General features: G+C 41.3%; 1 protein-coding gene across 2 annotated transcripts in view; it reads left to right on the top strand.

Annotated features, from left to right (window-relative positions):
- Positions 1-22,394, top strand: part of pcxb (pyruvate carboxylase b) — a 327,945-nt gene that overhangs the window by 243,633 nt on the left and 61,918 nt on the right. For both annotated transcript variants that reach the window (XM_028606107.1, XM_028606108.1), the window contains exons 13-15: positions 12,746-12,890; positions 14,738-14,827; positions 20,918-21,139. In XM_028606107.1, coding sequence (XP_028461908.1) covers positions 12,746-12,890; positions 14,738-14,827; positions 20,918-21,139 — 457 coding nt within the window. The remainder of the gene's footprint in view (positions 1-12,745; positions 12,891-14,737; positions 14,828-20,917; positions 21,140-22,394) is intronic.

Here is a 22,394-nt window from a genome sequence, read left to right as displayed (position 1 = left end):
GAGGATGCCAGGTAGAAGTAATTTTTTTAAATTTTATTATAATTTTTTAACCTTTTATTTATCGAAGTCGATTGAGAACAATTTCTCATTTGCATGATGATTGAATTCAAAGATGTCAAAGATGAGCAGTCTGATAATGAATGGTAATATATGTAGATGATGTACCTGAAGTGAGATAAAAGTAAGGTTTTAGGCCAAAATGTCCATTATATCTAATAGTTGTGTGTATCTTGTAACAGGAGTGGATCAGGAGTTTGGGTTTTAGTTTATTATAGCCAACATTAGTCTGTAATGTGGGGTGGCAGTAGCTCAGTCTATAGGTAGCTGGGTATGGAACCGGAGGGTCACTGGTTCAATTCCCTATACGGACCAAAGTGCACTGCCAAGGTGCTCTTGAGCAAGGCATCAAACCGCCAACTGCTCGGGGCGCCTGTCCACCGACAACTGCAGCCCCCAAGCATAAATTATACTATTATTATTATATTATAAAATAGGTATTATCATTGCTTGAGTTTTGTTGCCGGTTAATAGAAATAGAAAGTTATATGTAGGTGTTATCCAACCTGGGGTCTACACACACTGTGAGGTCTCACAGCAGGACTGGAATGGATTCCCGAGTTAAAAACATTTTCAAAAACGTTTTCATGCTGTGAGTTTGTTCATCACACCACTCGTTGGTGAATTAGCATTCATAGCACATCAATGTGACCCGCTACTGAGCACCTTTTCAACGGTCAACCAAAAGAACTGCCATGAGAACTTATCATGAGAAGCTTTCATCAAAAGCCACTGCCTGCTGACAATAAATAGTCAGAAATAGTGGACTAAATATGATTCGGCATATATATCCAAATTAAATCCATCATACTGCCATTAGTTTGAAATGTCCTCTTCTCCCTAAAAGATCATCTGTATAGCAGATCGTCTGCTTTTTTTCTGTTGTAGAATATCAGTTTATTCTATAATTTTAGACCAAATTGGCTCCAGTTTTACTTCTATTGCGGGTCTATGTAATAGGGAGTAATAATAATGTTTACTGAGCTGGGATCCCAAAGTGAAACTATAAATTCCCAATGTTTCCCTCAGGCTCTAACAGGTTGAAGATCTCCTGCTGCTTTATGCTATCTCAAAACTCTCTGCCGGAGCCCTGGTTCGGTGGTTTATATATTTTGGGGGGGGTGGGGGAGGCTGGGGAGTTGTTGGTTTTCAGGAATATTAATTAATATGTTGCTGCATCGTAGAAATAAGGTGTCTATATAGACGCCATAATTGTTTGTTGTTAAGCCAGGTGTTTGATACCCTGTGTTAATGCATTACCAGGACTACATGTGGTCTGATTACTCAAATGAAAAACATGGTTGAATTTCGTACCCGTTTTGCAACATAAGAGTGAGACGATCATTCACAAGTTTGAGTATAATTAACACAGAAAGACCAACCACCTGCTGGCAGGGTCTGAGACGACTCACTCTGTGGGTTTGAAGTGCATCACGAGTCATTTACTGCGTCACAGGCATACTGCTTAAGGATTCCCAAAATACCACTAAGTAGCTATCAGATTTAATAAGCCTGCATCTCAGGGTCCCCGAAAAAGGCCTTCTTTTAGCTCGTTCAGCACCACATTTCTTGAGAGCAGGTGAGACTGAGTCACACCATTTGAGGATGACACATCACATATTAGTTATGATTCCTGGTGTCATCTTGCATAGTTATTTCAAGATTATTTGAAATATCACATGTGTCATTTTGTTGACCCCTCACATTCATGTAAAGCATTTGATGGGTCATGCTGTATCAAGAAATGTGCCTTTGTTCTAGTCCCCAGAGAACAGTGTGAACTTAGTAACCCCTGTAAATCGCCAACTGGGACATGTAAGCGGTGAGGGCTATATAATAGTTTTATTTTGGAGCACTTGAGGACAGACTGTCAGTCAAAACACACCATATTTTGTAGCTGCAAAGCATTTGCTTTTTAGACCTCTGACAAATTGACTAGTGCTTTTACAGTAAATGTGTTCCCTCTAAGGTGGCAAATTGGAGTTTAGAGAAGAACCTTTGCTATTTGGCTTTCAACTATCTCAAAAAATATTTGCTGTTCATGCTTGAGATCTAAAAATGTTCTCCTATTGCAAGCTGCATTTACGTGAGAGATGTATTGACACGAGTGCAATAGCAGTCTTTGTCTAGGATGTCTAGCAACTTCAGCACCATGGACAGTGTCCTTTTTGACTCAAAGAGGCAACTGAGACACATTAAGAATGTCCTCCCATTACTGAGACTCTGTGTCTGACATATCTCACAGCATCCTCCTACTGTTCCTTTCCCTAGATTTCTGAAGTGTTTCTGAATTAAATAAGGCATTATAGCTGTATTAACATGGACTGTGTCTTATGAAAGCTCAGGTACACAGATTCATGCAGAGAGACACATGCAAAGCCGAAAGAGATGGCCTTTGTCAAGTTTATTTCTTCATATTTTGGCAGATTCCTTCATATGCACTTACTTACAATTGTAATATTTCTGGCCAAAGCTCCCCTGATGAACTCCAAGGTGAACATTTCTCTGCCAAGTTATTACTGGAAAGCTCACAGATCAGACTTTTATATTTTACTGAGGAAAAAGCCCCTTGGCGAATGTCAAACACTGATTCCAGATTTTTAGGCGCAGCCATGAAATAGACATGCACAAATCTGTTATCTGCGTAATGGGACTGGTAGTGAGACAGGGGTGAGGACTGTGAGAGAGCGATGAGAAGTATGCCGACTGCTGCTGCTTTTCCTTTTGGCATTAAAACATATTTTCAGTTATTTCATGCTTGTAAGGGCCACTGGAATTGGATGAAGATGGTTGTCATGGCGAATAGTTATTGGTTACTTTAAGCAAGCAGAAAGCTCTAAGAAATAAAGAGGAAAACAAATTAGAGGGCAGAAAAAACTGAGTGGGGAATTAAAGCATGGCCTTGGGAGTTATGGGGATGAAGAGGTAAGACATGATCACAGTTAGTCACATCAGCACAGACTGTGATCATCAGTTGCTGTCGCCTTGACCTGCTCATTCTTCCTCTGGACACAAACGGATGCAGTCACGCACAAATCAGGGCTCAAAGACGAGAGTGGAAACAAACATTGACTGGCCTGCTGGCCATCTAACAAACCAATAAGTAGTGGACCGCAGCAAAGTCATTAACGGCCAACTGAGACCGAAAAAACAGTGTGGCCATGACACAGAGTCACTTTGTGTGTGTTTGTGTGTGTGTGTGTGTGGCCACTTTTTTGTTTTCTTTCATCCACATTTGTCACTGTGATTTTTTTTCTTAATGTGCATTTCAAGTCTTGGGTTCCGGAGAGTCTACTATTATTAATATTGGCTCCAGTTTGTATGCGCTTGCTTGCTGCTGCATTTGGGCTGCTGAAATAGACAGAGGTGTGTGTGTGTGTGTGTTTATTTTGCGCATGTCTTGTCTGCTTGAGTACATTTGTAGCTAATGTAAGTCTGAGAGCCCCGCCCCCACACATCTCTGAGTGTACATTCACTCACAGAGATGTGTGTGTGTGTGTGTGTGTGTGTCCGGGCCAGTGGTTAAGGAATGACGGATGGTGATAGGGGAGACAGAGGAGGAGTGGACTGAAAAGACGAATGATCTGAGCTCCCCTATTCAACTCCTAATCACTAAGGGAGCGCGGAGGCTGTGTGTGACAGAGAGATGCAGTGTTTGTGTTGGGGAAAGACGGAGATCAGAGGCCTGTACTACGAATCAAGATCAACATGCGCTGGATTTCTTTCAGTTATCCGGCTTCACTAACCCTAACAACCGCAGTCCTGCGTAACCGTTGTCACGACGGTGGTTAACAACTAGTTCAATCAACCCAGGGTTTCCCAATCCAGCGGCGCGCGCATTCACATAAAACAGGTGGTGTTTGCACAGCATGACCAATCGCAAACATCTACTAGAGCCGCATGTTTTATATAAGAAGAGCAAATTATAATTCTACATAAATATGAAGAACACAGACTCGGTTTTACAGGGAAAACGCAATACAGTCGCTGCTTCCTAAAACAGGAAGGAAAGCTGGCAAAAAAAATATAGCCGACACTGTAGATGCATAAATCACAACGCTTATCAATATCACTTCCCCATCAGTCAGAACCAAGATCTGACCATAATTAGGCTACACTTGTGCTTTCCATAAACCATCGTTGCTTTAGCCTATTATTTCAGTTGCAACCTTGGCAGTGGGAAGCGGTCGTGAGAGCAAATAAAAAAATATAAAAACATAATTCAAACCGATGTGCACATTGGCGACACGGCTCAAGAAGCCGATATGTAATTCCCTCCCATTAAAATATATATATTTCATAAAAATACCCATCAGGGAATGTTAACGGGGTTGTCTGTCTCTAAATGTTTTAACTTTTATGAGCGCACCTGCTCCCAACCAGGTTAGGTGTTCAGCATGAGTTACCACGGCGATTGAACCCAGTAACAACTAATCCACTGTCGTGGTACAGAAAATCCTGGGTTGAACCTTAAGTTCAAATCCTGCTTTGTAGTACAGGCCTCAGGTGTGTGTTGTGCATTTGTGTGTAATGCTGAGCACCATTTTGAAATGTTTCAAAACTCATAATCTGCACCTGTACTGTCTCTTGATACTTTTTGTTTCCTGTCTTGTATAAAGCAACTCTATATTTGCCTTTAGAAATGCACAAAACAATCTGTGAGAGAGAAAGGAAAATTGATCACTAAAAATGCTGAGATACGATGATGTATTCAGACTGAAGTGGTGTCAGTCCAGATCTTTTCTGAAGAGTTGGGTCTAACGTCTGCATTACACTCTGATCTTTACCAGGAGCAAGAACGGAACAGCTGTGTTTACAAGGCACCTTTGGGTGAGGGTGGATCCAGGTGAGCTGTAGATCAGAGACACCCTGCCAACACAGGATTTCACCAAGCGTGTTCTTGGCTCTATAGGCGAGCATCTGGATGTGAAACCTAATGGGTTCAGTTAGACAAGACTGATACCATTCACAGCTAAATGCAAGCCCACATTGCAGAATTAACAAAAAAACAAAAAAGTGTGAAATAACTGAAAACATGTAGATTCTTCAAAGTAGCCACCCTTTGCTTTTTTTGATAACTCTGCAAACCCTTGCTGTTCTCTCAATGAGCTTCATGAGTTAGTCACCTGAAATGGTTTTCACTTCACAGGTGTGCTTTGTCAGGGTTAATTAGTGGAATTTTTTCCCTCATTAATAAAAAAAGCAAAGGGGAATTTGATGAATGGCTAGTTTAACAGATGATTTTAAACCAGTATGATAAGTAACAGAACACGTAAAACAAACCTTTACAGGCAACCTCTTCACTCAGTCTTTGAGATATAAAATAGGTACCGCATCGCTACCGTGACGGCAGCCATGCGCCCCGTCACAGTTACACCTGTGGGCTTGTTTTTTTTCTTGCTTTTAAGTTAGGGTGGTGGATACTTATTTTTGTTGGCTCTTAGTTAACTTTGTTAAAGGTCCCATGGCATGAAAATTTCCCTTTGAGGTTTTTTAACATTAATATGCGTTCCCCCAGCCTGCCTATGGTGCCCCAGTGGCTAGAAATGGTGATAGGTGTAAACTGAGCCCTGGGTATCCTGCTCTACCTTTGAGAAAATGAAAGCTCAGATGGGCCGATCTGGAATCTTCTCCTTATGAGGTCATAAGGAGCAAGGTTACCTCCCCTTTTCTGCTTTGCCTGCCCAGAGAATTTGGCCCACCCATGAGAAAGAGACATCATGGCTTTCAAACGAGCAAAGTGGCAGTTGGTCAAGGCCACACCCCCAACTTCCACCTTGCCCCCTCTCCTCCTCAATAGCTACACACACAGAAATGGCACGTCCTAAGTAAAGCTCATTGTGGGACTGGCTCTAGTGGCTGTAATTCTGCACCAAGGCTTTAATGTTATCCTTAGCCATTCCTAGTTACATCTGTTTAATCACATTTGAATAAGCACGCATTAAATATGTCTTCGTGGCTGCTGGGAACCTGGGGAAGATTGGTCTTTTTTATGTTTTTTTTATCGCCCGCCTAAGACAAGGCATTATATCAACATCAACGTAGTGTACAACTTCCTACAGCAGACTTTACATGAGATTTTGAAACTGGTTTGTGTGCCATTTTTAAGTGATGTTGCACGCTGTGAAGCCACAATTAAACAGGGCAGATCCGCTGTTTAAATTTTGCACAACCATATGTGACTGTTGCAAAATAACCACAGAAACCTTCATGCTTATGTGCCCTTAAACGTGTTTTGAATAATGAATCTACAGTTCCTACCAGTCCTTGCCCATGTCTCTGTTAAAAAAACAAACACCGGGGAGCTAACCGGGGCAACAACTGTGGGCATGATGTTCTTTTTAACCAGTCTGGCCAAAATGTGGCCTCGATCTCTGCATTTTTTAATTACAATACAGGGACTGTAGACATGGGAGCAACCTGATGTGATAGAGATTGTTCAGGTTACGTGTTATATGGTGTTTCCACAAACAGTGTAATTTAAAAAAAAAACAATTTATTAGTGGATTATTACCAGAATCATGTTTATGTTGCAATAAGAAAATTAGGCAGGCAGCAATTTTAGTTTCCATATTGTCAGCAGTGTTATTTTTGCATGTAAAGCAGTCAGATCTAACTGAAGTACACATTAAAAATCATTTCAGATATAAAGCAATATAACATGAAAATAGACAACATTTTGAATTCTACTTTGTTTGCATATACTGTATAACACTACAGTGGCATTTAACTGCATATTCTATGGTGTTTTTATGGATCATTGTGGTGAAAAATAAAAGCATGTACTATTGGGCACAAAAAAAGGTGAATTCAATTTTAAAAAGGGGTCATCACCTATTTTTAATAGTACATTTTAGGAGCTGTATTTATATTTTAACCCCTGTGTATCCAAGCGCTCCTGTCTTCACTTTTTCTATCACCACAAGTTCATCTTCGACATCACATTTGCAGAGAACTGTGGCCCCAGTGAACTTTGACATGATGCAGCACATGAGCTCACTACATTGCTTTGGCAATCACCAGTAGGGCTGATTGCAACAAGAGCGATAACGACCAGCTGTGAGCAGAGTTGCAATAAAACAGACCTCCCAATGATAAATGGAGCACAGTGGGAATACAAGTGGGGATAGTCAGAACCCGATGTCATTTATTTGGAGGAAAAGTAGAAAAGTACAGAGATTTTCTTTGCACCAGAATGAGTAGAGGCAGTGACCTCTGATACTGAGCATTGTGTGTATGAGTTAAATTGTTAAAGCGTGGGCGCGTGTAAACAAGAGCCTGTGCGAGAATCAATTCACATTTAGAAGTTTATTTTCCCACTAGAACTAATGCAGTACTCAAAGGTGTGTTGTATGTGCTCGTGTTTGCAATCTGCAAACGCATTTGGGAGCAGGAGCCACAATAATCACTGGCGTTTGTGTGTGTGTGTGTCTGTGTGTTTTGCATGCTGTGTGCATAGCTCCGAGAGCTGTAGCCAAGCAGGGGTTTACAGGGGGCATCTAAATCAGGAGTGTGTGTGTGCGTGCGTGTGTGTGTGTGTGTGTGTGTGTGTTGTGCGTGTGTGTGCGTGCGTGCGTGCGTGTGTGTGTGTGTGTGTGCGTGCGCACGTTTTATCACCAAGAGCCGGATGAAGACTGAGAGAAAAATGCCGAAGAGATACTGAGCTGGGGAAAGGGAGAGGCCTATGTGTGTCTTTTCAGAGTGTTTGTTTCACATCATTAGGGGGAAACATGGAGAAAAGAGTGAAGGGACTGTGTATGTGTTAGTGTGCGTGGTAGCCACAGGCTTCCAGAGCAGCCTTATAATGAACACATTGATCTGGTACAGCAGAGAGGAAAGGGACACACCTCCATGTATTAATGGTGCCTGCTGTTCCCTCTCCATTATTTTTGAGTCTTTCATTAATAGTGGCTGTTTGTGTTATTTATCTCTCATTCCCTATCTCTGCCTCTCCACAATTTATTTTATTTATTTATACCTTTGGATTGCTTTTACCCCCTTATGCTCACTTATTAAGTTTGTTTGCACTTACACATTAAATAATAGATGAAGATCTCAAACATAGAAAAATTAGGGAGAATTTCAAACTTGCAGGTAAAACATCAAAATGTTCCCTGGCCCAATTTAAAAAAATAAATAAATAAAAAAAAACTCCTCGAAAGAAGGTAACAACAAATACAAATCTGAACTTTATTGAACTACCTTAGACCTTGTCCAAATGGGGTAACTATTGGCTGTCAGTAAAGAATATGGTATACATGGGCGCCCAGATAGCTCAGTTGGTAGAGGATGCGCCCACATATAGAGGTTTACTACTCGACGCAGTGGGCCGGGGTTCAACTCTGACCTGCGGCCTTTTGCTGCGTGTCATTCCCCCTCTCTCTCCCCTTTCATATCTTCTGCTGTCCTATCAAAATAAAGGCTAAAAATGCCCCCCCAAAAAAATGAATATGGTATACATGAAATATCAGGGATACAGAGAAATGGTTCAACATTTGGGGAAATGCGTTCATTTCCTTTCTTGCCAAGAGTTACATGAGAAGGTTGATACCTTTCACGTCTGTACGGTCAATATGATGCTACTCCCAATAGGTGGTTAGTTTAGCATAAAGTCTGGAAATAGGGAAATGGAACCTTTCCCATACCAGCACTTCGCACTTTCGTATGGATTGATCAAACAAGATGTAATGTGTTAATTGGCAAGCTTTAAAGGAACACGCCGACTTATTGGGACTTTAGCTTATTCACTGTAACCCCCAGAGTAAGACAAGTCGATACATACCCTTCTCATCTCCGTGCGTGCTGCTTAGCCTAGCACAGATCCTGCAGATAACTGGTTCCAACTAGCCTACTGCTCCGAATAAGTTACAAAATAACGCCAACATGTTCCTATTTACATGTTGTGATTTGTATAGTCACAGCATGTACAAATAACAAGGTCACATGAGACACAGCCATCTTTTAACCGTATATAAACTGGGAACTATATTCTCAGAAAGGCAAAGCACTGCTACTTCCGCTACTTGGGCGGAGTGATATGCTTGTGGCGCCTGAGAAGCCCAGAGCAGCTTCGCCTTTCTGAGACTATAGTTCCCAGTATGTATACGGTTAGAAGATGGCTGTGTCTAACTCTGGGGATTACAGAGAATAAGCTAAAGTCACAATAAGTCGGCGTGTTCCTTTAATGTGCTGGGAGGCAGATTTTGATACATCTGGACTGACTAGCAATTACCTCATGTTTCCAGTCTTGGTGTCAGCTAGTCTCGCATTGCCAGACTTTCTTCCACAGCGCTGCGGAGGAGGGTCTGGCTAGTCCACACACAGCATTCCGGGATGGGAGAGAAACGTGCTCTGGTTTATTGGCATTTCTTTAAACCAATCACAATTGTGTTGGGTGGCGCTAAGCGCCGAGCGGAGCAACAGTGCCGCTGCAAAATAGCCGTGGGAAAAAACTTTTTTTGGTGGAACATGTGTACGTTCAAAGGTTGTTTTAGTTATGCAACAGAAAAGTCAGATTGGACAGATAGTCTAGCTAGCTGTCTGGATTTACCTGCAGAGATCTGAGGAGCAGTTAACCAGAGTCCTCATAAATCCACCAGAGTTTAAAATTACAACACAAAGAAAGCGGAAGAAAACTGACATCCGGCCTAAAAAGAGGGACATCTGGCGGAATGGCGCAATCCCGGAAATGGAACGTCATCAATATAGACTAGGTGTCAGCTAAACCTAACCAGCTTGCTTTTGCCATTATGCATTTGGATTCAATTCTGATGGTAAGAAATAGACAATACATTCAGATTTAATATGGCTGCTTGTATTCCTTAAGGACAAGGGCTTGTATTGCAGGAGCATATAGGCCTATTGCAATGCAGTTATGTTGGCGGATACTAATAAATGGAAGAAAATAAAGAGGTCCACAGGTTTTTGCAGTCATATTGCAGTTATAGCATCAGGCAGAAATCCTGGTAGTTTGGTCCTGGTATCGCAGCACGGCTATGCCAATCCCTTGGCTTTCCTCTCTTTCTTTCTCCTCTCCAGGTCTTCTCCCTGTAGCGGGAGGCTGAGGATACTGTGTCCTTTTGTGTGCATTTGCAAAAATTTGTACCTCAGAAAATGAAACCCTGGAATAACATTTACAGTTTTTTCTCTCAATTTCTTAATATGAATGGTGCTTATTGGCTCTATACACTGAAGTAGAATGTCTTTCTTCTGCTTTAACTCCCTCTCTCTGGTATGTATGTATGTAGATAGATAGATAGATAGATAGATGTGTGTGTGTGTGTGTGTGTGTGTGTGTGTGTGTGTGTGTGTGTGTGTATATATATATATATATATTTATTATCTCACAAAAGTGAGTACACCCCTCACATTTTAGTAAATATATCATATCTTTTAATGGAACAACACTGAAGAAATGACACTTTGCCATGTAAAGTATTAAGTGTACAGCTTGTATAACAGTGTAAATGTGCTGTCCCCTCAAAATAACTCGACATACAGCCATTAATGTCTAAACCGCTGGCAACAAAAGTGAGTACACCCCTATGTTAAATTCCCATAGAGGCAGGCAGATTTTTATTTTTAAAGGCCAGTTATTTCATGGATCCATGATTCTATGCATCTTGATAAAGTTCCCTTGGCCTTTGGAGTTAAAATAGCCCCACATCATCAGATGCCCTTCACCATACCTAGAGATTGGCATGGGGTACTTTCCATAAAATCATCCCTCAATGCAAATCATATCAGCTATTAGGCTAACCGATGCCAATCTCTAGGTATGGTGAAGGGCATGTGATGATGTGGGGGTATAGCAAAGGCTATGTGATGATGTGGGGCTATTTTAATTCCAAAGGCCAAGGGAACTTTATCAGGATGCATAGTATCCTGGATCCATGAAATAACTTTAAAAATAAAAATCTGCCTGCCTCTATGGGAGTATTGTTGCCAGCGGTTTAGACATTAATGGCTGCATGTTGAGTTATTTTTAGGGGACTGCATATTTACACTGTTATACAAGCTGTACACTTAATACTTTACATTATAGCAAAGTTTCATTTATTCAGTGTTGTCCCATTAAAAGATATAATGAAAATATTTACTAAAATGTGAGGGGGTGTACTCACTTTTGTGAGATAGTGAGTGTGTATATATATATATATATATATATAATCACCTCTTTGTTCTTTGTTTTCCTACTCCTAATAATAACGTAGAAGTATACTGTATACATCTCATGTTGGCTCTATTGGTATGACCAAGATGCTCTTTATTAGCCCCAGCACACTCATTTCTCCGCTGCAACTCCCTCCCTCTCAGTGCTGTTAATGAGGCATGTGTAAGTGTGGTTTTGTTTATTGCTCAACTCCCTTCTCCCCATTATGGGATTCCTGACTGATTTTGCTTCCGTAATTATTTCAAGTCACTCTGGGTTTGACTGTCATCTAAACGCCCAAAGTGTGGTTGTAAATTCTGTCCATCTGGGGGTTATGTTTTGTGTGTGCGGTTTGTATCCTCACGCCTCCGTGACCAAGATCTATCTATAGACTATATATAGGCGGTGAGGTGGATGTTGCATTTCTGGGTTTAGAGAAAGGGAGCTGCTTCATACTCAATACCCAGGATGTCCTTGAGGACTCTGCTTCTCTCTTGGTTCCGAGCTCTGGTTGGTTGGTTGTACATTTATAAAAAAAAAAGATAATTGGATTTGGGGTCATGAGTGGCAGGGGTTCACTTCTTTTTAAATGCCATTTATGACTCACTTTTGAGTCATATGCAAGGACATTTTTAGCAACAATAATCTTTAAACACAGTTTCCGTTCCTTCACTCTACCTTCCCTTGGGGACCTTTAACAGCCATAAACGCATCTAAAGCCGCTGCAAGACCATATTACCATATTCTCTTTTCACTGACTCCCTGCAACGAACATTTCTGTTTTTCTTTCTACTAATCTCTCTCCGCCTTCCATTTTTTTCTGTCAATCTCCCTCTTTTACCCGCCCTTTCTCTTTCTCCGCCTCTTACATCAATTCAAAGCAGTTGACTACCCCCATTAAGACGGGTTTACAAGAGTGAAAATAAAGCAACAAATCTAGGAATGAAATTAACTCCCAACAATTACATCTCCTTTCTCGCTCTTCTCTCTCAATCACTCTCCCTCCCTGTTAATCTAGAGAGTGTAATTGGCGTGATAACACTTGTTATGCAAACAAACAACAAAATAGAAAGGGAATGTGATTGCTTTCAACAGTTGACTTTCTCCCTCTGCTGTGTGTGTGTGTGTGTGTGTGTGTGTGTGTGTGTGTGTGTGTGTGTGTGTGTGTGTGTGTGTGTGTGTGTGTGTGATTGAAGCTGAGATTGTGCACCGTTTAGCCTATTCTGTGATTTAAATGTGGCTTTGGCGATGCCTGTTTTTGTTTTTACCGTGTTGTGTGCCCTGTTTAACACCCAGCTCTTAAGCGAGATGTTGCTTTCAAAAGAACCGCTCTCTTTTCGTTCAAGTGGTTCATTGGCAGAATAGGACTGTGTGATTGCTTTCTTGACTGTCTCGTCTCTATACTTTGCGTTTAGATTTTGCGTGTGGTTACATTTACCTCAGTACACTTACAAACCCTTTGTGTTTATTAAAGAATACAACTAAATTAAAAGCCTCCCCCTCTGTTTTTTTTTTAATCTGTCTCTCCATCTCTAGACCAACATCCCGTTCCTCCAGAATGTTTTTGCCAACCACCAGTTCCTCCACTCCACCGTGGACACCCAGTTCATCGACGAGAACCAGGAACTCTTCAACCTCAAACCCACTCAGAACCGAGCCCAGAAATTACTGCACTACCTGGGTCAGTATGCACACACACACACGCACACACATACACTATGAAGGTAAATATGTTGCTAAATGTGAGAGCTTGTAGAATACAATGTGAGAACTTGCAGAACAATAAATCTGAACTTGTATGGTAAAATTTGCAGGGCGCCTGGGTAGCTCACCTGGTAGAGTGGGCCCGTATGCAGAGGCTCAGTCCATGACGCAGTGGCTCAGGGTTCGAGTCCAACCTGTCGCCATTTGCTGCATGTCTTCCCCTTCTCTCCCCACCCCCATTCCTGTCCACAGCTGTCCTGTCTATTGAAGGCTAAAATGCCCCAAAAAATATCTTAAAAAAACAAAAACAAATTGCACTTGTAAAAAATATTTACACAAGTGATCTGAATCTGCACGCCTCGACTTTTGCAACACTTCTTGCGATGCAATTGGTGCAAAACTAATTTGTACCTGTGGACTGTGGAGAGGCTGTGGAGCTCTCAGTGAACAGAACGGAGAAAGCAGGGTTTCTATCGCCCGATGAGCGACAATCCTGTCCGGCTTATTTATGTAGCATGGAAGCTTGGTGGAATTAGCAAGCTAGCGTTAGCTAACTAACCAGCCAGCCCGCTTCTAAATAAATACCATTAAATTAACTAAACACTTTTTAAGTCCAACTGAAACACTGGATAGGCAAAAAAAAACTGAAAAACTGTCATCGCACATGCACACATGCACACACACACAAACACACACACACACACACATACACACAAACACAAATGTTGTGACATTACAGCTGTGTTTCGGACTGCCTTACATTCAATAGTAAGTTCAGTCTGTTGATGTTTCAAACTGTTACGTTATATTTAGTACACTTAGGCCTATATACATAGTCAGCAGTGATTATAAGATTAATGGCTCTGCAACCTCCTATCTGCTGTCCTTCCATGATTATTTTTGTGACTTTCACAGTGAGCTTTTAACCAGAAAGTAACACACTGTATATATTAGCTGAGCTAATTGTGGCAATATCAGTGAGGGGACCTGTAATGCAAAAAACTGATTTCTCAGTACACGATTATTATATTCTGGCTTTGGTGGGAAAATGAAAGAGAGGGCTAATGGGACCTATACATCTTATAATGGATCCAATAACATTTACACTCAAAATCTGGGATATTATAGTTAGTAGATAAAAACCAGAGAGGGTAAATGTGCTGAGCTGGTTTGCATATGAGAAAAAACTTCAAACCAGTGGTGTCTAAATGGAGGTTCAAACAATGGACAGAAAAATAAAGGTGTCACTGCTCTACGGTGTACACACTCAACGATGGGAAAGTGTATTAGCTTTTAAGACCTAAAGATGAAACATGGGTTGGAACATCCAGATTTCTTTAAATGCTTACAATTAAGGGACTATTTTATCAAGGAGGTGAAGACAGACCTACACGTAAATATGAATGGTATAGTTAAAATGACCGTGGATGTATAGTGAAACCAGGGCAGACCTTGGGTCATCTAAGCCTTCTACCAAGCCGTAGGGAAAGCAGGGGAATCTGAGCGAATTGTAGATGAAGAATGGTACAGTACAAGATGTGTTACAATAATGATTTACTTTACTCATGTCAGCTTTAAGAGGATTTGTGTGAAAGATTTGTTGGTATATGTACTGAATACCTCCAACTCACAGATGTAGGACACGAAAGAAGGAAAACCCTACTTTATAGAAACGTGACCATAATCCTCACTAGCCTCAGGGCTGCTGTTTTATACCCCTCCCTCCCCCCCTCCCTATTTCTTTATCATCTTTACAGAATGTTGGATATGTTACAGGACTGCATCCGACTTGTATTCTGACTTTATTTTTATTCTCCTATCCAGGTCATGTGATGGTAAATGGACCAACCACACCCATCCCAGTCAAGGCTAAGCCTTCCTCCATAGACCCTGTCATCCCTCCTGGCATTTTGGGTATGTCAATCAAAAGCAATTTAGCCAATTGCAATGCATAATTTGCACTATCACACATCATTGTGCTGCTAACCCAGTTACAACTCTTGAGTCACATTCTTAATTTACTGATCAAAATCAGACTTTACACTGCGCCAAAGCTTTAAAAGCACTTTGCAATGGTGCTTCAGCAATGACATAATTAAAGAACCGGTGTTTTCACAGCATAGTTCTGTGTGCAGGGCAAAGTGTCAGCAGCGACTGATAATTTAATGCTATTTTTAAAAGCGTGCCCCCAGACATTGTTACCATAATAATGTCGCAATGCATCGTCCTTATTGTATTTATTACATTTGGACCAATTCAGCAAGGCACTGCTATTGCAAGGGTTAGGGGTTTCATTTGCCCTCCAGCACCCATGCTAAAAATGTAAACACTTGTGGATCCGTATGGCACTTTGTATAAAAGCACCCACCGAATGACAAATGGGCTGTCGAACAGGCCGGTAGCCGTAGGCGTAAAGGCCTTCCTGAATGGCTCAGTTTAGCACTCAGGGAGGAAAAGGGTTTTGGCCCCAGAGTGCATGGCTGAGCTGTGAGAACAGCGGTGAGAGGGTGCACTTCATTGTTTGTGAAGGCAGAAGTTCTATGCTTCTCACCCTGCTCTGCACCAGCACCCCTGGAGTCTTGCAGGAAAGGCCAACGGCCAAGCTGGGCTCTGTGATGAGCTTGTAGAGCCACTTAAAGTCTCTGGAGTCGAGCTCGGTGTTTTCTTATTTTATTTTTTACTTTTTTGCTCCCCACGCTAACTATAGCGTCTGAGTAAATTTTGAAAGGTTAAACCAAGACTGGAATACAAAAATACTCGTTTTAAAATAAAAACTAGATGTGCTCGGTTTTACAAGGACATTTTTTTTTCTTTTTCTTTTTTTAAAAAGCATTAAAATATGTAGCTAAATTGGCTTATTTCACTTGATGTCACAGCCTGTCTCTGTGGCCGTTTTGAAATTATGCACTTTTTGTCCTTTCCCACTGCCCTCCTAGCTTTATTTTTTGTTCGGGATGCAAACTGGCATGAATTTCTGCAGCTGCGCCTTTTGACAGCAACAAAATAGTCAGCTGTATCAACCTGACATGTTTATCAGCACCCTGTTCTGCCTCAGCACATACCCCAGCATGCCCAGTAAACACGAATTTATAACAAAATAATGTGAATAATATGACTCCTAATCAGGCATAACTAATCAAATCTGACATCTAAAAACCATGCACAGTGGAACGGAATGGAGTAGAATAGGACAGAATAATCTGCGGCGTTTGCGTACGTCTGCATGTGAGTGAGTGTGTGTCTTTGTGCGTACCCACCACTTGTCTACTTATGCAAATCTTGTGTTGACAGCTCTCTTTTCCCCACCCTCTTACTGCAGCAAGCACACATGCATTTACTCTCGAGCACATACTCCATAGGCAGACACCCTTTGTGTACATGCCCCCACTTACCTGCTGAAAGCAGCTGATGAAGTAGTTGTACAGTATGCAGCACAGGCACGCACAGAGGCATACCTAAAGCCTAGTAATGAGATTTGTAATGTGCTTATATCCTTTCTTTCATTCGACGGAGGGATTGAAAGAAGAGAGGGATTAGGCCTGTATTATCACACTGTGGAGGGAGAGACAGGGGCATGGAAGCAGAAATGGGTTATGACAGAAGCAGCGAGGGTTTGGGCAGTGTATAATCCCTATATGTAGAGAAAATGCTTATATGGACATCGTGGCAGGCAGGGGAGATATGGATAAACATAGATAAATGGGGAAAGGAGGAGTAGGAAGGACTATTACTGTGCACCACCCACAGAAAAGAGAAGAGCAAAGATCAGAACGACATTGTCACATCTCAAAACATCACCTCGATAGATAAGGAGAAAGGAAGAATGACAAGCAAAACTATTCTTGAGGAGTTCCCTCCGCACTGAGGAGAGAAAGGAGAAAGACAGGCCGAGGGTGTCCTGACAGAACATGTTAAGTACTGAAAGGCCATTATTTTCTAATTAGGATTTGTAGTCTAAAATGTTCCCTGTGAAGGCTGATTGTGGTCGCTTCATCGATGGTGTAGAAGTACACCTTGTTCCAATTATTGTCTGGATTTATTTAATGGAGGACATCTAGAGGTTAATCACCAGATGCCTGTGAGCTAGCTTGAGGAAGAATGACTTATAAAAATGACAGTCTGTAGCACAATATGCCAAATTTGTGCACAAATGGGCTTAATAATATTGTATTTTTTTCTTTCTCTGCCCATTAGTGATTGATGCTTTCATTAGCCACCTTCAAACAACAAGGACTATTTATTTTTTTTGGCTTTTGTTTAGCTCGAAAACTCATTTCCAGGTAGCTTAAAAGGAGTCATAAAGAGTCTTAAATTTGGCTTTCTGAAACCTCAAGATACTCTCGGTGTGTGCACTGCAAGGTAACTTTTTTTCTTCTTTGTTCTTAAAACTATGGCTTCCTTTCTATTTGTTTGTTTAATGCCTCCCATACAACTGGAGAAAAGCAAATTATTTTTCTTGAACTGTACTGTCAGTCAAAAGTTTTTCAGCAGGCTGTATTTTAGCAGTTGTGGTAAATAGTAAACAATAACTAAATGGTTATTGAAATTGCCCACTATATCTACCAAAAACATATAGTCCAGGGATTTCTAAGTATCCAGGAGCCGCTGCTGATAGTTTCTCATGGGAGAAAAGCAAGAATATCAGCAGGAAAATGCAGGCGGAGGTGAGAGCAAGCAGCAAAAGGCTGTACATTTGTCTTACAGCTCATTAACAAATCTACCTGCCTTTAACCTGCACAGGCTTAATTAATTGGCTGTTCCCGCACACCTGATTTTAATAAAGCACTGATTAGCAGTCCCACCAGGATCTGACAATTAAAAGGTTCCTAAACACAAAGATACAAGACATTTAACAGCCTTCTCAGGACACAGATGCCAGCTCAGGACAGCGACGAGGCAAGCTGTTATTACTCTGAGATTGTCTCCTACACAAATTGCAAATAAAGAAGTACCTCTGAGCACTGCAGCTCGCTCTATCTATTCACATCGGCCGGTGGTGTAGAGCTGGAGGAGAAGAGTGTGAAAAGGGGACCCAGACAGGTGAGAATGTCAAGGGAAGAGGTATGAAATGGCACCAGCCTGGGAGGAGGAATGAAGGGAGGGTGATGAAGTGTGTGTGTGTGTGTGTGTGTGTGTGTGTGTGTGTGTGTGTGTGTGTGTGTGTGTGCGCGCGCGCACACGAAGTGGGTCAATTGTCTTGGGACTTGTATCTCTTTAGTGTTTTTTGTTTCTGCTGTGTACGATAGGACACACACAAATCCACTCAAACACTGTGACTGCCTTTCTTCAAGAAACTATACCATGCATAGGCAATTGTTTAGTCACTGTAGTCCCAGTGCAGATGCCCTCATTTCTTCTCCATTGTGTCAACGAGTGGTAAAAACATAGAAAGCAAGTTTGTAAGACAGCGTGAGTGTGAAAAATGGAAGGACTTTGAATATAAATCCTGTTTCTGTGTGTAGATGTGTGGTGTGTTCCCCAGTCCCCCGTATTATACACAGATGTTGATAAGTTCAAAGTGTCTGTATCTATTTGCTACGGCAGTGTGATTTTCACAGAGCTCATCTAGCCTGTGTGTTTACGTGAGCTCATTTTGTGTGTCTCTGTTAGGGTGTTCGCATAGGAGGACAAATGGATGTGTGTGTGGGGGGGGGTGTGTGTGTGGTTCATTTTGCTCATGCTGGCCTAAGAGACAATTATAGCAGAGATCATTTGTTTTCAGGGATGAGGTACAACAATAAAAGGTCAAGAGTGAATATTCAGCTACGCAGAGAGAGAGATGGAGCAGAAGAGAGAGAGAGAGAGAGGGACACAGGGTTGGAGGACAACTAAGCAGGCAGATAGTACCTTATTAACTAGTCTAATTGATTGATGATTGCACACACAGCACCAAAAATAGATCCCAATTCCACTTCCAATATTTGAATGCCTCTGGTTCTGCTTGTGTTTAATTGCCAGGCATGGAGAGGAAAAAGCAATGAGCAAAGAGGATCGGATTAGGATAGAGGGTTGGCCATAGGAGCACCTATAGAGCAAGGTCTCTTCAATGTTTAACTTGTTTGTTTTGAGGACTATTTAGTTTTTATAAAGTAGAAATGCCAGCATTTGTCTTGGGGATTCCACAGCGATTGTGTATTTATTCCTACTCGTGGAGTACATTTTGATACTGTATATGACATTACAGTCCCAACCCAGAAACACTCATGTAATGTCAACATGTCCCACAGTCTTCCTCCTGGGTTCCCTTAGGGAGTGGATCCTTCTTCATGGATATTGCTTCATGTGATTCACTTGTTTCTAGTTCATCTGCAAGCTTGCATTACTCTTGTCTTATATAGGATGGATTGCCATGAAATTATGTAGACATTCGTGATCTCTAGGCGATGAGTCCTACCGAGTTGGTGATCCCCTGACATTTTATCTAGCGGCACCAGCATGTCAAAATGTTCAGTAATCCATTAAAATATCTCAATATCAACTGGATGTATTGGCACTCATTTTGTACAGATATCCATGGTATCCAGGTTTTTGTGTTATGAGGTTTACATTTATGGTTTTGAGTAAATTATCTCACTCATTGCCATGAAATTTGGTAGAGACAATTATATGCCCCACAGGATGAATCCTAATGACTATGGTGATCTCCTGACTTTTCATCTAGTGCCATCATCGGGTCAAAATGCTATCTGTGCAATACTTTAATTTATGACCAGTACCTGCAAAACTAATGACATTCCCATACAAACTTTGTGTTTAGTGCTAATTAGCAGCTCTAAGCGTGCAGTAACTAAGATGGTGAGCATGTTAAGCATTGTACTGGCTAAACATCAGCATGTTTGCATTGACATTGTGATCATGTTAGCATCCTTACGTTAGCATTTAGCTCAAGGTACAGCCTCACAGGACAGCATGGCTGTACACTCTTGTACCTGGGGACTTCATGTCTACTGGATATGCCGACATGATATTTGGAGAGTTTTAAGACTAATATGTTATATGGAAATATATAAATGTATCAAAATGCCAAAAAGAACATGAATTAAAAGGGGTAAAAAATATAATTTCAATGTAATCCATGTAGAGCTGCCTCCACACTTTTTAAAAATAGAATATAAACATATGCCATGCTCAAATTTGTGACATCATGACAGCTCTTTGATTTCTGGTGTAATTCTGGGACCTAAAACAGGGTCACAGGCCTGATAAGCCTGACAAATTAGAGATGCGTAAAAAGGTGTCATAGCAGCTATCCTGGCACCGGTTTGCTTTTTGATGGCAACAGCACAGTACCGAGCTCAGTCACTCTCTTGTTTGACTAAATAGTAGCCGCTTACTTTATATAGAAAATCATGGCCATGTGAGTCACTGTCAGCAGGAGAAATCCATTTTTACAAATGGGTGGGTGGTGTGTCTAATAAGCCGGCTGCTGGGCTTATATTTCTGTGTACCTATTTGTAGTTGATCTACTTGAGCTGAGGAGCAGCAATGAGAAGAGGCTGTGGCCACCTCACTACCAGAAGTTATGACAAGCACCGGACTTGTTAACAGCACAGCTTAAGAAAGAACACTGTGTAAATAACATTTTACAGTTTACCTGCTGCCTCGCCTGGCGTCTTGTTAAATTGGTGTAAATCATTCATCTTGCCAGACATTAAGCAGTGTCTGAAGTCTTTACACCACGTAAACTGGATGATTAAAGGTCTACTTACATATTTATTCAATGGACATAGAACGCCCTTTTTTTAGCACATGGGTATATGTTCAGGTCTGTGGTTTATGAAAGCTACATTTACAGTTTTTCATTTTTGTATTAATATCAATTTATGTTCAGTGAATATTGACTTAAGTATCTGCACAAACTGGTATTCCCCCGGCATCTGATATTGATTTCACATATATACCGTAATCACAAGCCTGTTTCCCTGTTATTACCCCTCTGTCTCACTCTACACAACTCTTAACGTTCTTTGTTTCCCTGTCTCTCTCCCTCCCCCTCACTAACAGGCGACCCTCCGGTCGGTTTCCGTGACATTTTGCTGCGCGATGGTCCTGAGGGATTCGCCAAGGCTGTCCGCGCCCACCAAGGTCTGTTGCTAATGGATACCACCTTCAGGGATGCCCACCAGTCGCTCCTGGCAACCAGGGTTCGGACCCACGACCTGAAGATGATCTCACCATTTGTCAGCCACAACTTCAGCAACCTTTTCAGCCTGGAGAACTGGGGAGGTGAGTTTCTGTGTGCTGAACCTATGTCTCAGCTACTTGGATGTTTTTCATCACCGTGAAATCGGAATTTCTAAACTTTAGTTTTGGTAGGGATTAGACAGATTTAAATTGGTGTTTGGCAGAGCTAAGCTAGCAGTTTTGCAGTCTTTATGCTAGGCTAAGGTAACCATTTCCTTGTTCCAGTTTAATTTTTAAGCATACAGACAAGAGATTGGTATCGGTGTAACCCCATATACACAACAAACTAAAGCAACGTAACTATTACACTAAACTGTGTATATGCCCCAAGAATTTAATGTGTCTGAACTCTCTCCATTCTCCTCCCATTCTTGCTGTAGATCTCGCTGTTTCATTGATGACAGTGATTGTACCTCTTTTTTTCTTGTTTGAGCTGTGAAAATCATGCGCTATTGAAAACACATCTCATGTCTCCATCTCCTCTCCCATAAGTCAGTCTTCAGCGAGTTCCATCAATAGACAATGATTGTACCTTTTGCCTGCTCTTGACTGAATAGAGAAAATCACCCGTTATTGAAACTTCTTGAGGCGTGAACAGTCCGACAGCGTCCCTGTATAATATGCAATTACTTAAAAAAGATAAAAAATGTTTCAACAGTCGTTATCAACACTTCTTGATGGTGGTCCTATGTGAAGTGCAGTCGTTATGAACTGGTTTTAAAGAGGAAATTCAGTTTTACTGTTTGAGCACTTAGGATACACACACATTTGTGAAAGAGATATGCCCAGTGAACCTCTTGAGGTTGAAACATTTAATTTAATGCTCAATTATAGTAATCTACTCAATGTGATTGTGCTCGGAGGGCTTTGAGTAGATCACAAGAACAGACACAAGAACTAAACAACAAAAGCCCAAAGTAAAAAGGGTTTCGGTTTCATTGACTGTGCTCATCGTTAGATGGTTGAGCAAAATGAGAAGAAAAAATAAACTTGCATGGAGAGAGAGAGTCCAGTGAAACCTCCTCTGTGCTCTAAACCCTTTTTGAGATTAAATTCCTCCTGGTGCACCCGTTAGGGGAAAACAATATATTTCATTACTGTGGGAGAGCACTTTGAGCACATCTCACATTTAGCATCTATCTACTCATCTCGTGTTCAAATGGATAAAAAGGTTATCGTAAAAGTAAAACATTGGCGAGCTATTTGGATAGAAAGGGCTTAACCTTATCCATCTCCCAGTATATCGTGATGTCATTATGAGTCTGACCAGAGAAAGATGATATGAATTTAGCTTAGC

This window comes from Perca flavescens, chromosome 19 (genome assembly GCF_004354835.1).
Source record: "Perca flavescens isolate YP-PL-M2 chromosome 19, PFLA_1.0, whole genome shotgun sequence".
NCBI lineage: Eukaryota > Metazoa > Chordata > Actinopteri > Perciformes > Percidae > Perca > Perca flavescens.
The sequence above is the reverse complement of the archived record's forward strand: the minus strand, read 5'-3'. Positions and strand labels throughout refer to the sequence as shown.